Raw genomic sequence first — 14,118 nt, forward strand, 5'->3', positions numbered from 1 at the left:
CACATGCAAGTCTGTGTCAGACGTATGCTTGGCAGTTTTCAGTCATTGCCTGTCTTTCCTTTTCTCAATGGTATGTTTCAAAGGTAGTGTTTGATTTTGATGCAGTTCAATGTGCCACTAGACAGTGTGGCTTATGCCTCTTGTATCTTAATGCAAAGTCAGGAAGGTTCTCTTGTTCCTTCTAGAGGTTCTAAGGTCAGGAGTCTTGCAGTTGGGGTGTTCACTTTGTGTAGCTGGTGTGCAGGGGTGAAGTGTGGAGCGAAGCCCTTTCTTGGGACATAGCACTGCTTGCTGAAAACTTCATTGAACGGCACTATTTTCACACATTCCTTGAGAGTCAACTGAACATGTCTGTGCAGATCTACTTCTGGGCTCTCTGTTCTGTCCTGTTCATCTGTGTGTCTGTTTTGCCCCAATCCCACACTGTTCTGATCAACTTTACACAGGGTCTTGACATCAGAGTGTGAAGCATCTAATTCTCCTTCAATTTCAAGGTTCTAAGGTTATTTTAGTTTCTTTGCTGTTTCCTACAGATTTCATAATAAGCTTGTCAATTTTTTAAAAATTTCATTAGCATGTTGACCGGGACGGCCTGCATCTACCATCAGCCGAGGGAGTTCTGGCATCTCCACATCACTGTCTTCAGGTCCATGTACGTGGTCCCCATTTATTTAGGTCTTCTCTGATTTCTTTCATCAGTGTTCATCAATTTTAGCATATGGATTTCCTTTTAAATTTATACCTAGGTTTTTGTGGTGCTTTTACAAATGGTACTGTTTTGGAGCTTTTTGTAAGCAGTACTAGTTACTTCTTATAGAAATGCCATTGATTATACATAATACCTGTATTCTGCAAACTTTTACTAAACTCACCACAGCTCCTTTTGTAGATTATCTGTAACTTTTTAGACACAAATAACGTGTGAGAACAGAGAGGGTTCTTTCTACCCTTCCTACCTGCAAGCATGTGTTTCCTTCTATGCCTCCCTGCCGTCCAGGACCTCTGGTAGGCTATTAAACAGTGGGATGAGATGGCCTGGCCTTGCCCCTGATTTTAGAGAAGAGGCACCCAGTCCTGTGCTGAGTGCCCTGAAGAGCACTGCTGGGCAGGTGTCCTTTACTCCTAGCTGGTGAGCTCTTACCATGAATGGCTTCAGGTGACCATGTGGCTCTTCTTCAGTCTCTGCTGAGCCAGCTTTGTCTCACGGGGAGAGGGCCCATCTGGTCACCACAGCATTGCTGCTGCTTTGGACTTGTGGATGTCACGCTGAGGATTTGGCCATGTTCACAAGAGACGTTGGTTTTCAGCTGTCATTCTTGTGATTCTTGGTCTGATTCTAGTGGGAGAGGAACGCTATCTTCCCAGAACGAGTTGGGGAGTGTTCTCTCTTTTACTTTCTGTGTAAAGTGGGTATGTCCCTTTCCTTAAAGGTTTGGTGTAATTTCAGTGAACTCCTCAGGTCTAGAGCTTTCTTCATTGAAAGGTCTTTAATTACCAATCTCTGTAGTTGGGGGAGTTAGCTGTGAAGCCACTTTTGTGGGAAGGTCATTTGAGATGTAAGAAGGTGCCCAGGGTTGCCATGGAAATGAAGAATGCGGGCTGCAGAGAGCAGCCTGGACCATCAGGAGGGGGAGGAGACCTCAGGAGCAAGTGCACACCTGTACTCGAGGTGACCTCCACTTCCTCTGTTTCTGTTTTCCCAGCTTTTACTAATGCACCTGAAGAACCAGCTTCTTGGATGCAGATCTAACTGACGGCAGGGCAAGTTCTGCAAGGACCCTCAGGGCCCACGGTGGTGTTCTGAGCACAGGTCGGGGCGTGAGGGCCATGTTCCTTATGCAGGGAGCACCAAGGGGGTCGCTGCTCAGCTGGGGTCGGCTCTACTCCACAGGTAGTGCCTTGAAATAACTTTACCATCTCTTCAAGCTCTTTTTCTAATCAAAATTATATTTTAACCTGTTTTAAGTTATAAAACTAATAAATGTTTTTCTAAAAATTTCAAGTCACCCAGAAGTTTATAATATAAACCCAGTCCCTGTCCCTGACTCCTCCACTTCCAGGTGACTAGTGGCTGGGCTCGTGGACAGCTGCGGCATGTGCCCCAGGCTCCCAGAGGCACACATGGATCTCACAGAGCACGGAGCTCTACTACACAGAGGCAGCATTTTGAATGAACTCTCATGTTGACTTTGGCTATTACAAGCAACGCAAATCCAATGTGGTGAGTGTCTTTGGGCAGATGTTAGTACACATGTATCTCAGAGGTTTTAAGTCCTCAGAGCAGGACTGCTGGTTTTGAGAGCATGCCCACTGGCAAGTCTTTCTCTCCTCCTGGTTTTTTTTGGTAGCACAGGGAACTGAACCCAGGGTGCTCTACCACTGAGTTACACTACCAATCCTTTTAAAAACATGTGAGATTGGGTCTAGGTTGCCCAGGCAAGCCTCAACTTGCCCTGTCACTTGGGATCACAGGCGCACACCCCCGCGTGGGCTCTTTCACGATTCTGACAGCCGTGGCCAAGTGCTGCTGTGGAGGCGGCATTGCCCACATAGCCACAGCACCAGGGCACCTATGGCCCTGCCCCTTTGTGAACCAACCTTGGGATAGAATCAATCTTTGAAATCTGCCAACTGAGAAAAAAAAAGTCATATTACTTTTATAATCAGAACAAAATTCAATAAATCTTTTTCTCTAAGCAGAGAGCAGACAGTTTTTAACTGGGCTCTCTGGTCCTGTGGTAGGCCCGAGCTTTGACAGACCACGCTGCAGGGAGGAAAGCTGCCTCCTCAGCTGAAGGTGAGCCACGCCATGACAAGGTCCTCTGGTGGCACAGACCCGTAAGAAACTGATCCGAGTGGTGAGGGCCCGGCAGTTGCTGCCACGGGGGCCACGTCCTGGGTCCTCATCCCACTCACCATCGGACACCCTGCTGTCACTGTGGGCCACATCTTGTTCCCTGGTGAATGCTCAGTTCTGTACGCAGTCTGATGTAGTCTGGGGTTTGGGTTCCTCACTCCTCTTGATCCAATCTTGGCCTTAGAACTATTTTTATTTGGCTGGGGCTGCAGCTCAGTGGTGAAGCACTTGCCTAGCACGTGTGAGACACTGGGTTTGATTCTCAGCACCGCGTATAAATAAATGAATAAAATAAAGGTCCATCAACAGCTAAATATATATATATATATACACACACACACACACACACACATACACAAAAAAGCCCTATTTTTAGTTTACCTGTGAAAAAGCAAGCAACTAAAAAAAGTTCTTAATGCATTTTATTACACAAACATGCCACTAGATGATGAATTAAATTAATAAAAAGAATGCCCAAAAGCCTACCATTCAGAGAAAGTAGAAAATGTTCCTGTAAAAAAAAAAATCACAAGATAAAAAATGCCCCGCTCCCTCTTGTGCAGTCAGAAAGGTTTCTAATCCCTGTGAAGGAAAGCCACATTGGTCTCTAGCCCTAAGACTTTGGTTGCCAAGGTGTGATAGACACACTGACAATGAGGGTGACTGTGCTCTTAACTGGACAGTGGTCATTTCAAGCTGCACCCACTGACAGCATGTGCTCATATACCTGGCAGGGTCAGAGGAAAACAGTGGCTTACTTATTCCACAACTACTGCCTGCTGCCTTTGAGTGGGGCAGGAGTCCTGCAGGGGCCCCTCAGCTACTCTCATCTGCAGTGTCCAAGCCTCCGACCTCCTGTGGGAGGGAACTCAGACACTCCTGCAGCTGGTGATGGTCCCAGGGTGGACACTGGCCTCATGTGCACGGGAGCAGCGCTCAACACTGCTGCAGGAAGCACTCCCGGCAGGACCAGTCGCTTTACAGCCCTCACTGCTGGGAACCTGCCCCGCCCTGCTGCTGCATGCTGGGCGGCTCCCGCTCCTTGGTGCCCAGGAGAAAAGCCAACCCTTTGGAAAACGTCAGTTTATCCCAAGTTCAAGAGAAACATGCTCTGGGCACCTAGACCATTCCTCCTTCATCTTTCGTCGATGATGAAGAAGAGGCAGCATCCAAGCACTGCCTGAAGAGCTGCTCACTGCCTTCCAGAAATCGCCACCACGGCCACCACGGCCACCATGACCACCACAGTCACCACATCCACCACCACCATGCAGTAATAAGGGCAGGCCTCCAGGTCCTCAGCTACCTTCCAGAAGTCGCCACCCCCCGAGGCCTGTTTCAGGAAGCCAACCTCTGCTACAGGTGAGCGTGCTGGCTTCTGAACAGCACCACCATGGCTCTAAGGACGGTTCTCTGTCCACGCCAGGTCTAACTGGCTACCCTGCTTGCTCAAGACTTGCGTGGATGTTCACTCTGTAAGTTCCAGTGGCTGCTTTCTCCTTCCTGTCTTGCCTCTCGCTTTCCCCGCTGCATATACACGTGCTGACGGCCAAGGCACTGAGCCAGACTGCCCCAGCCCGTGTATCACTGCAGCACAGGCTGCACTTGCAGTCAGGGTGGGTTTCTCTAGGACCGTCCTGGACACAGGGCAGCTTCATGCTCAGTACAAATTGCAGAAGGCAAAAATGTGCGAGGCAGAAACCAGCTCAGCGCCTCCAGGCCATGACGACCGGCCCTCTGGGAGCTCGCACTCAGGTGCCGCATGTACAATAAGGGCTAGGTTTTAGCCTGCCTTCTTCCCCCCAAAATCTTATCATGAGCATTTCCTTATGCCATTACTTATAAAGCTCACCAAACATTAAGTACTTTTCAGCCATTCAACCTTACTGAACACTAAGTGGATCCCAGTTCCATTCCTGAGTGGTACAGGGACCTTCTGCGTCTCTGATTATTTTCGTAAGGTAGCACCTAAGCAAACCAGCCGCAGGTTGAGGGGAACGGCTGCTGGGGGCTTCTGATGCTGACTGTGGAGCTTCTTTTTGGAACGACTGGGCCATTTTACACTCTCTGTTTAGAAATGGAATAGTGTACCCTGCTTCCCTCAGCAAGGGGCTCCAGGGACTGGGGCTTTGCTGCCACCACAGGTGCTAGTGGTGAGGCTGTATTTTTTAAAAAATATTTTTTATTTTGATTTATTTGTTTTCTTTTATACGTGGCGCTGAGGATCGAAACTAGTGCCTCATGTGTGCTCGGCAAGCTCTCTACTGCTAAGCCACAACCCAGCCCCATGAGACTGTGTTTTAGGCCTGTGTCAGGTCCACTGGGGTGAGAGGGGAGCAGTGTGGAGCTGGGCCCAGAGAACAAGATGCACCCTTTGTTCTCAGGCGGCCACAGGAAGGAAGGGGAGAAGTCCAGGAATGTGCTCTATGCTCACGGGGACCATCACACTGGAGGTCATGCTGTTGGTAGACCCTGTTCCTCCTGCGTGGGAAGGGGGCTTGAACCAACAGCCACAGAGCCATCGTGAACACAGGACACATCTATGCTATGGCTGGAGTTGAATCAGACTCCAAAGCTGGTCCTGAGGAACAAGCCCGAACGTGCTGGTACTGGTCCAGCTAGCGTGGTCTTAGCATCCTCAGAGTGGAGTGTCACCAAGCACGGCCCTTGGAAGTTGTGTGGCCTTACCAATGAGGATGGAGTGACACCTGTGGCCTGGGACAGTGGCAAGGCAGCCTGCTCCTCCCTGAGAGGACAGGAGGGAAGCACAGCCTGCTCCTGGGGCTGTTCTGTCTTGCTGCTCAAGCACCCACCGTGACAGCAATGGGCACCACCTCCAAAGGCCACCAATGTGGCACAAAGGAGTCACAGAGGCCAGCAGCGAGGCTGGGGCAGCAGAGGGGACTCCCTGGGCCAGGGGCCAGGGGCAGGACAGGGATTTGGCTGCCAGGATCACTGGGAAAGAGTGGAGGTCAGGCTCTGGAACCGCCCGCACTGGGGACGCACCTTCATGACAGGCTGTGCGAAGTAGCGGGCGCTCCAGTCGCAGAAGCCCGTCTGCATGGCAGCGCAGACGAAGCTCTTGTGTCCAGTGGCATCATCGGCATCATCTGCAGTCTTCAGGGCATCAGGAAAGGGGAGGTTAGCCAGGAAAGGAAGGCGTAGTCTCACTCTCCCTCCCTCCCTCCATGCCTGTGGGAGGTCCTGGCTAGGGACAGAGGTCATGGACAGCTGGGCATGACTGCTAGGGATGGCCCCTCTGCCTCCTTCTCACTTGGGCATCCTGGACCAGGTGTCCCTGACCGTCTGGACAGGAACTGGGGGTCTGGGTGAGAAGCAGGACCGGCATCTGCCCCGCTGCCCCCGGTTTGGCCAGTAGAGCCACAGCCCCTCTCCTGGGCCAATTCCCATGGCTGGCATTGAGGGGCAGGTGGGCCTCGTATGGTTTATCAGTTCCTCAGTGCCTGGCCAGGGCTGCTCCCCTAGCTGAGCCCAGCTGGGTGTGGGTGGGCTGGGCTGCTGATCTCTGTGCCCTGATGCCAGGGGCCGCTATGAGCCCTGTGCTCTGGCTGTGTCCACCAGGTGCAAGGCGGCCCTGTGGGGAAGGCTGCAGCAGTCCCCTGTGCCCCGGTGCTGGGGTGGGTTTAGGCCACTCACACCCCTCCTGGCACAGAGGAGCCTGGGTGGGGCCATGAGAGGTGCCCGCTTCCCGGAGAGCAGTGGCTTTGGCTCTGGCGAGCCCCAGGATGGGTCAGGTGGGGGCCGCCACGATGCTGCACCTCTCTGCCCCCAGCTGGCATCAGGGCCCAGCCAGAAGGCTGAGCACTGACACGGAGAACTGCCGGTCACCACAAGGGAAGTCTGAGTCCAGGGCCAACCTGCAAGGCAGGGACTCTGGTGCCCCCTGGACAACAATGAGAGGGCCAGCTGCAGAGAGGCGCTCAGCACTGTGGGCGCCTGGGGCAGCCAGATGCCCTCAGCACGTCCTCCACACCCTTCTTTGGTCCTCCTGTCCTTGATGAGAAAGTGGCAAACAGCCTGGACAGGACGGGAGGCCTGGGTCAGCCACACTCCCATGGCTCTCAGCCTGGAGGGAAAGCATGGACTCACCCACCGGATCTCCTTTCCGCTGAGGAAAGAGGAGCAGGGTGCTGTGTGTGGAGTAACTGGAGGTTCATGGGAAGCAGACAGCCCCCAGCACCACACCAGAGCAGCTGCCACCCGAGAGGAGGCGTCGCTGCTCACCCAACAAAGGGAATGACAGGTCAGCTCACGGCTAGTGCTGTACCGAGGGGTCGCCAGGACTCGGGGACAAGAGGGGGGACCAGGCTGAGGGCAGAGGGGCACACAGCGAGAATGCCAGGACCCAAACCCGAGGCCTCGCCCTGCCCTGCCCACCAGAGGCCAAGCCCTCCACCCGGTCAGGATGCTCGGTGCTTGAGCTCAGAGCTACAGGAGGCGCAGCCTTCTCACCTGATCTGGACCCCTGTCAAACATCTTCCGTGTCCGGGGGAACTGGTGGGAGTGAGGGGTGTACTGTGTCCCTGGGGGGCCCGTGGTGCCCGGGCGGCCTGAAGGCAGGTCCCGGCTGACTGGTTGCTTGGCCACATCGTTGGTCAGGCTGCAGCTGCTGGTGCTGGATGCTGGTGGGGAGCCTCTGCATTGGGAGAAAAGCCGACAGTGAGCTTTACGGAGGGCCACCACTCGGCGACAAGACTCCCTGCCACAGATGCTGCTAACATGGCGACTGCCGTCTTTGGGCAGCTGCTGGAGCAGGCACTTGCTGGACACGCACAGCAGAGAGGATGGTGACTGAGCCCGGAGCAGGCCTGCAGGGAGGAGCCTGAGGCTGCTTGCGCTGGGGCAGTCAGGACCCCCGCTGCCTCTGGGTGTGAACACTGCTCTGGTGTGGCAGGGCAGAGCCACTCTGCCGCCACCCACGTGGGGAACTAGGTCCCTGGTGAGATCCCAAAGGCCAATAAATCAGGCTGAGTTCCTCTCTCAAGTCCTACTATGTGCAGAACAAGGCTCCTGAGGCAGGGCTACTTCTAGGAAGGGCTCAAGTGAGACAGATGTGGGGCATGGGGGAGATGGAGGAAGGGAGGAGACTGGGAGCAGGGAGGGGAGGGGAGGCAGAACACAGGGCAGCGAGGGGGCGAGAGAGAGGGGGGCTTAGCAGTGGCTGGGCGCTGGACCCTCAGCTGGCACAGAAGCTGGCCCCAGGCCACTTACCCGACCTGGTGGATGTGCATGCCCTTGTTGGTGGGGCTGGCCGGTGCCGACTGGGTCAGAGAGGAGGTGTCCAGGATGCGCTGGGGCCGGGCATTCACTGTGGCCTGAAAGAAAGGATGTGTGATGTGGGGGTCGAAAGGCAACAGCCTCTGATGCCACAGGCGCACGAGGTTGGTGGCTGTGTGTGTGTTGCTTCACGATGGTGGAAAAGGCTTTTGGCTAAGGAAATCTGAAACCCCAACAGAAGGCCCCCATCAGCCCCCAAGAGCAATGCCCTGGACCAAGAAAAGCTGATGCTCATCTAGAAATGGCGGGCTCCGCCTGGGGCAGGGCTGGGGAGTGGTCTGTATGACGTTCTTGAGGCAGACCGCGGGGCACCTTCAGGACCGTACACGGCCACCTCCGCCTCCTCCCTAGAGTCCAGCAGCCCTTGTGCAGGAGCCGTGGGGCTTTCAGGGCCAGGCAGGGCAATGAGAGTCAGGGAGCACCTCATCAGTATGTGCTGCCCAGGTGGGCTCTGGGGTGGCCACCACCAGGGCAGCCCCACGAGCACAGTGCTGTGTGACTGCCGGTGCCTCCCGTGCTCAGGGTCCAGAAGATGGTGGAGGCCGGGAGGGTGTAAGGCCTGTGGCACTCCTCTGCCTCCAGGGGCAAATGGGGTCTCCTGCCCTGGCCGGCTACCAGGCTGTGACCGTACAACCTCCTTAAGATCTCCCTCGTCAAGGGCCTGGGAGGGCAGCTCGGCACAACCCCGAGTCCCAAGTGACGTCCCTGTGGTCATCTGCACTCAAGGAGAGAATGTCACCACAGCCTGTCATTCCCATGTTCAGGGGCTACCCAAAATAGCTTTTCAAATGTAGCTCTATGGATGAAGAGAAGGTCATAGGTTCCGCAAGTGTCCTTCCCAAAACATTTGCTGGGCTTAATTCCAATACAGGAAGCTTTGCGCCGCTGGGATGTGGCATCTGGGGCGGTGGTCCTGCTCGATTCTCAGTGGACCTTGTGCAGGTATGGAACCCACCATTTGCTGGGAACCAGGTGGCAAAGGCACTTGGGTGCAGCCACCTTGCTGCCCACCCAGGGCGGCTGGTGTCTTCTTTGTCAGGAGGACGGGCCCACTGACCCTCATCAGGATACCCGCTGAGAGCCAGCTATGCCAGGCTGCCTCTGGAGGTTGGGCACACATCAGGCCAGAAGACAAGAGCCCCCACTGCGAGGACTTTGTTCTGGGGGCCCTCCTGGCCTCAGGTCTCTGAAAAACTCGACTTGCCATCAGGAATGCTGTTCCTAGTTCCGCCAGTAGACATAAGTCAAAACAACCATAATGGTCTTTATTTACTTTATTTAAATAGCGTCGACATTTCCCAGGAAACCATCGGCTTTGCTGGGCTCATGGCCACACCTGTAATCCCAGCAGCTAGGGAGGCTGAGGCAGGAGGATCAAGAGTTCAAAGCCAGCCTCAGCAAAAGTGAAGTGTCAAGCAACTCAGTGAGACCCTGTCTCTCAAAAAAATACAGAATAGGGCTGGGGATATGGCTCAGTGAACGAGTGCCCCTGAGTTCAATCCAGGTACAAATGTGTGTGTGTGTGTGTGTGTATATATATATATATATATATATATAAATGACGGAACCAGCAGGAAAAAGGAGCCAAGACTGGCTCTTGAAGGCTGTTTCTCATGTTTTGATTTAAGAGTAATGTGTGTTCTTTGTGAATTTGTTTTGATTTTGTATTTAAATCATTCAGTCAATTCTGTGGCACACACACCCTGCAAAACCTGACAGCCACGATTTTATAAGTTAAAAATGAGAAAAGAAATTTAAAATTAAATCATATGTGTGATATGTGTCTTCTGAAAATTTCTGGAGAAACAGTGGGAGTAATGGGGTGACGAAGCTTCAGAGGTTACAGCAGACCTCCACAAATCCCCAGCCCTCTCTCGAGCAGAGCAGGGGAACTCGACTGTGGGCGGGCTGCAGGGGACTTCAGAACCATGACTTGCAGCCCAGGTGCCCCTCTGCCTCTGTTCCTGGCAGCTCCTGGGGAGCCCCTGTGGGAGCCCGTGGCCCTCAGCTCTGCCGAGTGCAGCCTGTAGAAGGCACGATGCTGCTCACACCTGGGTTGCTGCTGTGAGGCCCCCATTTTGAATCATTTTCTGATTCTGACAGATGGACCTGAATGGGGAGGGAGGCTCCCAGGGTCTAGGTGAGCAGGCTTCATGCTCGGATGGAGCTCTCTTCTGCTCTCTTCCCAGTGTGTCCACGTTTGGCACTGGTTACGTGGCTGGGTACAGGTCACATGGTGAGTGTGAGTGGATACTCCAAGGAGGGGACCACTGTGAGGACAGAGGATGCCAGAAGTAGGGGACTATGGGAGGTTTCCTGCATGTCCTGTCATGCGGCGGGCCTCTTGCTGGGCAAGTTCTTGGTAGAGGACCAACAGCACGGCATATAAGACCCAGCGCCCTGTGTGAGCCCTTCCTGATGGCTCTGCTGTCATTGTCACCTGGCACACAGATGCACCCTCTGGGAAGACCAGAGCTACATTCCCTTGTGGCAGTGGGTCTGAGCCCTACATAGCATGCAGCGGTGAGAGGTGAGGGCATGATGCCCAGCCAGCTTTACAGAGGTAGCGTGACTTTGTTAAAGGTGGGTTTCAGGCAGAGACGCTGCAGGATGGAGATGCATCCCCCCGGGCAACGCTGGGGCCTGCCCCAGGAGCAGTGAAGCCCACTTCTACCTCTAGCCTCCAGCATCACAGCTCTAGGGGTTCTCTAACCAGACCGTCACAGGACACAGAAGTTGGGCCCAGGGCAGAGAAACAGCCCCGGGAGAAATCTCAGTGGCACAATAGGGACTCCCCCTTCTGGATCTGCAAGGTCAGGCTCCGGCTCCAGTGAAAACACCGCTGCTCTATGTGGGGAGGGTGTGGGTTCCAGAAATGTTCCTACTAATTCCACATCAGAGTTCTGCATTCACGTGTGAGGGACTCTCAACAGGAGCCCGCCGCAGGGCTTGGAAGCCCCCCAGGCTGAGCGAGAGCCAGACCTGCTGTTGCTCTACTGCTGAGGAGAGACGGCGGACATAGCGCTTCTGCCTCCACAGGTTCTCCTGCAGACTGTTTCCTGAATAACTACTTGAGACTTCTCTTTTGGAAATGTAAGTCCTGGGTATGACATTAACTGTGTGTTCGCTACACTCAAAGCTCAGTGCCCTAGATCCTGAACACTGCAGGAAGGGACCTTGAGTCACCTAGGACCCTCTGTGGCTGAGGCCAAGGAATTTCACCCTGCTGGCTCGCTCCCTCCCTTGTGGACCTCGCAGGAGGAGAGGCAGGGCGCTCCTCCTGGGGCTGTGCTACCACTAATGCTCATGCTAATGCATGTCCCCAAAGGGTCAGCCCAGGGACAAGACCAGCCTCACAGCCTGAACACTGGGAGGTGGGGGGAGGTGGGAGGAGCTGGCAGAGGCCCAGAGCCAGGAGAGTCCTGGCTACGCTTATGCTGACCCCAGGCTGGCTGCTGCTCCCAATGACAGACCCAACCTGATCTTTTCTTAAAATTGGGAGCCATCTCGCCACAATGCCATGAAAAGATAATTTCGGCTTTACTATAAATTACTGCAAATTCTGAACCTGCTTGGAATGCCTACCCGTGCCTTGAACTCACCCATGCCTGGCTCTCTGACCAGATAGCAGCCCTCTCTGAAACTTTAGTGACGCCTCATAAATATTGGCCTTCCCTGGCCAGACAACGACCCTCTCTGAGGCTCTAATGGTCTTCATAAATTCTGATGTTGGGGCCAGCAAAAAATGTAAACTACCATTAGTGTGATGCTTGTCAGAGTTCTGTTATCTGTAACCCCCCTTTTGTGGAACTTTCTGGGCTATAAAGCTGGACTGTAGGAAAGGTGAGGGGGCTGTCTTGTTCCCGCCGTTTTGGAAGGGAGAGGCAGCCCGGCGGGTCGAAATGATAAGCTTGCTTTAATTTGATTTTAATTGGAGTCAGTGGTCTTTTCTTTCGTCCTGGTCTAACACCAGAGCCTCTCCTCTGTGCTTGTTCTTATGTGGCTGCCCTGAGCGCATAGCAGAGTCTCAGGGAGAAAGGTCCCTGGGCTGCCACCCAAGAACCATGGAGCTGGTCCCAGGCATGGCCCACCTAGCATCTTAGTTTAGAAGGTCTTTCCGGGGGGGCTTCTGCAGGGAAATTCCACACAACACCATTTAAAAGGACCTTCTTGGTGAGTAGCCGTGCTGTGACCCAGCAGGCTTGGCAGTGCCTCTCAGTACCTTTCCTGAGTTTCTCAGTCTTTATCTCACTGGTGGTTCAGGCCTTGGTCTCCCTCCCACTTGGACATTTTGCCTGGGTTAGGGACATGAACCCCTGGTTTCTGACACACCTGGTCTGCCCACATTCCATACAGGCATACGATGCCAGGGGTTTCTGGGGCCATAGCCACAGCCGGTTCCTTGGGGTCTTTGTTCTCCTCTTTCTACTTCCGCAGGGTTTCAGGTTTCTGTAATAAACACTAAAGCAAAATGCAAGCCTCGAGCCACGGAAGAGGGTTTGCAAACCTGACAGCAGGCTGCAGCTAGGGAGGGGGCTCTTTCACACAGGCCAGCTCGAGGCCTGCATTTGAATGAAGAATTCTAAGGGGCATCCCACAGTAATAAGGCACTTTCTGATGAACAAAATTTGGCCTCAGAATTCATCTAAAATAGGCTCATTTCTCTGTAAAAATGAAATATAATCCCTTCAGTTCCTGCAACGGAAGGTAAGGCGCCTCTTGAAATTAAAATGAGAACAAGAAAAATTCCCTTAATACTTATGCTTCCCAGTCTTCCAGAAGCCGTGTCTACCCGGAAACCCACGCACGTGCAGTGCTCGCACAGACACAGGTGGCGCTGTGCTACTGCAGGGTCTCCAGTGAGGCCATCTTGCTCGGGTTGTGGTGTGCCTTCAGGGTGGCGGTCACGTGCACGCTGGGTGTGTGCCACCTGAGGCCAGCCAAGCAGGCAGAGAGGCCAAATGCCACTTTGCTGGGGACTCCAGGACTCAGTCAGGACATGTCAGGTGATTTCCTCAGGGAGCTGCAGCTTGCCGACATGCAAGGTGACACCTAGGAGGCTGAGTCTCCTTGACCTGGGGGCTTGGGCCCTCCTGGCTCTAAGCTGCAGCCTGAGCACACAATCCAAAGGGCCCGAGGTGGGTGGCGGTGCTGCGCCTCTCCTGGCCTCTCCTGCAGTGCAGGGAGGACAGCTCCTGGGCAGCACCCAGCTCCCAGAGGTCGGATCACAGCAGTGGGCTTAACACCAGGCTCCAGGATTGCAGTGCGACATGATCCAGGCAGCTTTAGCCAGGGCAAATACATAAGGCCACTGGAAAACACACAGGCTGAGTCCTGAGTCTCCATGACTAAAATACTCAAGAAGCCACAGTAGCTGGGACAAAGTGACAAGCCCAGGCCTGCAGCTGGGCTGCCAGGAAGTGCAAGGGGGGCCCTGGCCAGCAGGCCAAGCTGTGCCTCCAGGAACAGTAGAGAGGGCGTGGACACCTGTGTGTGCCAGAGGCTAAGGCAAGGAGGGGGCCAGCCAGCCTCTGCTCTCTGAACACAAATTCTAAATTTACAGCATTCATTAACATCCATACAGAGCTTTTAAAATGATTCAAGTGAAAACGATTCTTTCCCCGCCTTCTTTTCCATTTCTGTGAATAAAACCCAGGGGCTCACACATTCTAGGCAAGTGCTCTACCACTAAGCTACACCCCCAGCCTGTTGTATTTTTCAACTCCTAAAATTCTGAGATAAGACCTGATAAGTTGTGCAGGCTGGCCTTGAACTAGTGATTCTCCCACCTCAGCCTCCACTCCTGGTGAAAACAATGTCTCAAACCCACTGTTGAGCTCTGGCACTACTGGTGGAGCCTGAGTCAGAGGCTGGCAGAATGGATAAGTGGTAGGACAGGCCTTCCATGACACGCTGCCCCAGCCTGCCAAAGCTTCCGCTGCTCTGGGCCCAGGACCTGCAGC

At 53.9% G+C, this 14,118-nt stretch overlaps 1 protein-coding gene across 5 annotated transcripts in view; it reads right to left on the bottom strand.

Annotated features, from left to right (window-relative positions):
• The window catches only part of Rptor (regulatory associated protein of MTOR complex 1), a 329,507-nt gene that overhangs the window by 21,678 nt on the left and 293,711 nt on the right, over window positions 1-14,118 (bottom strand). For all 5 annotated transcript variants that reach the window (XM_078041465.1, XM_005332637.5, XM_078041466.1 and 2 more), the window contains 3 exons: window positions 8,090-8,193; window positions 7,331-7,514; window positions 5,864-5,974 (listed from right to left, as the gene is read on the bottom strand). In XM_078041465.1, coding sequence (XP_077897591.1) covers window positions 5,864-5,974; window positions 7,331-7,514; window positions 8,090-8,193 — 399 coding nt within the window. The remainder of the gene's footprint in view (window positions 1-5,863; window positions 5,975-7,330; window positions 7,515-8,089; window positions 8,194-14,118) is intronic.

Source organism: Ictidomys tridecemlineatus, chromosome 3 (genome assembly GCF_052094955.1).
Source record: "Ictidomys tridecemlineatus isolate mIctTri1 chromosome 3, mIctTri1.hap1, whole genome shotgun sequence".
Classification (NCBI taxonomy): Eukaryota; Metazoa; Chordata; class Mammalia; order Rodentia; family Sciuridae; genus Ictidomys; species Ictidomys tridecemlineatus.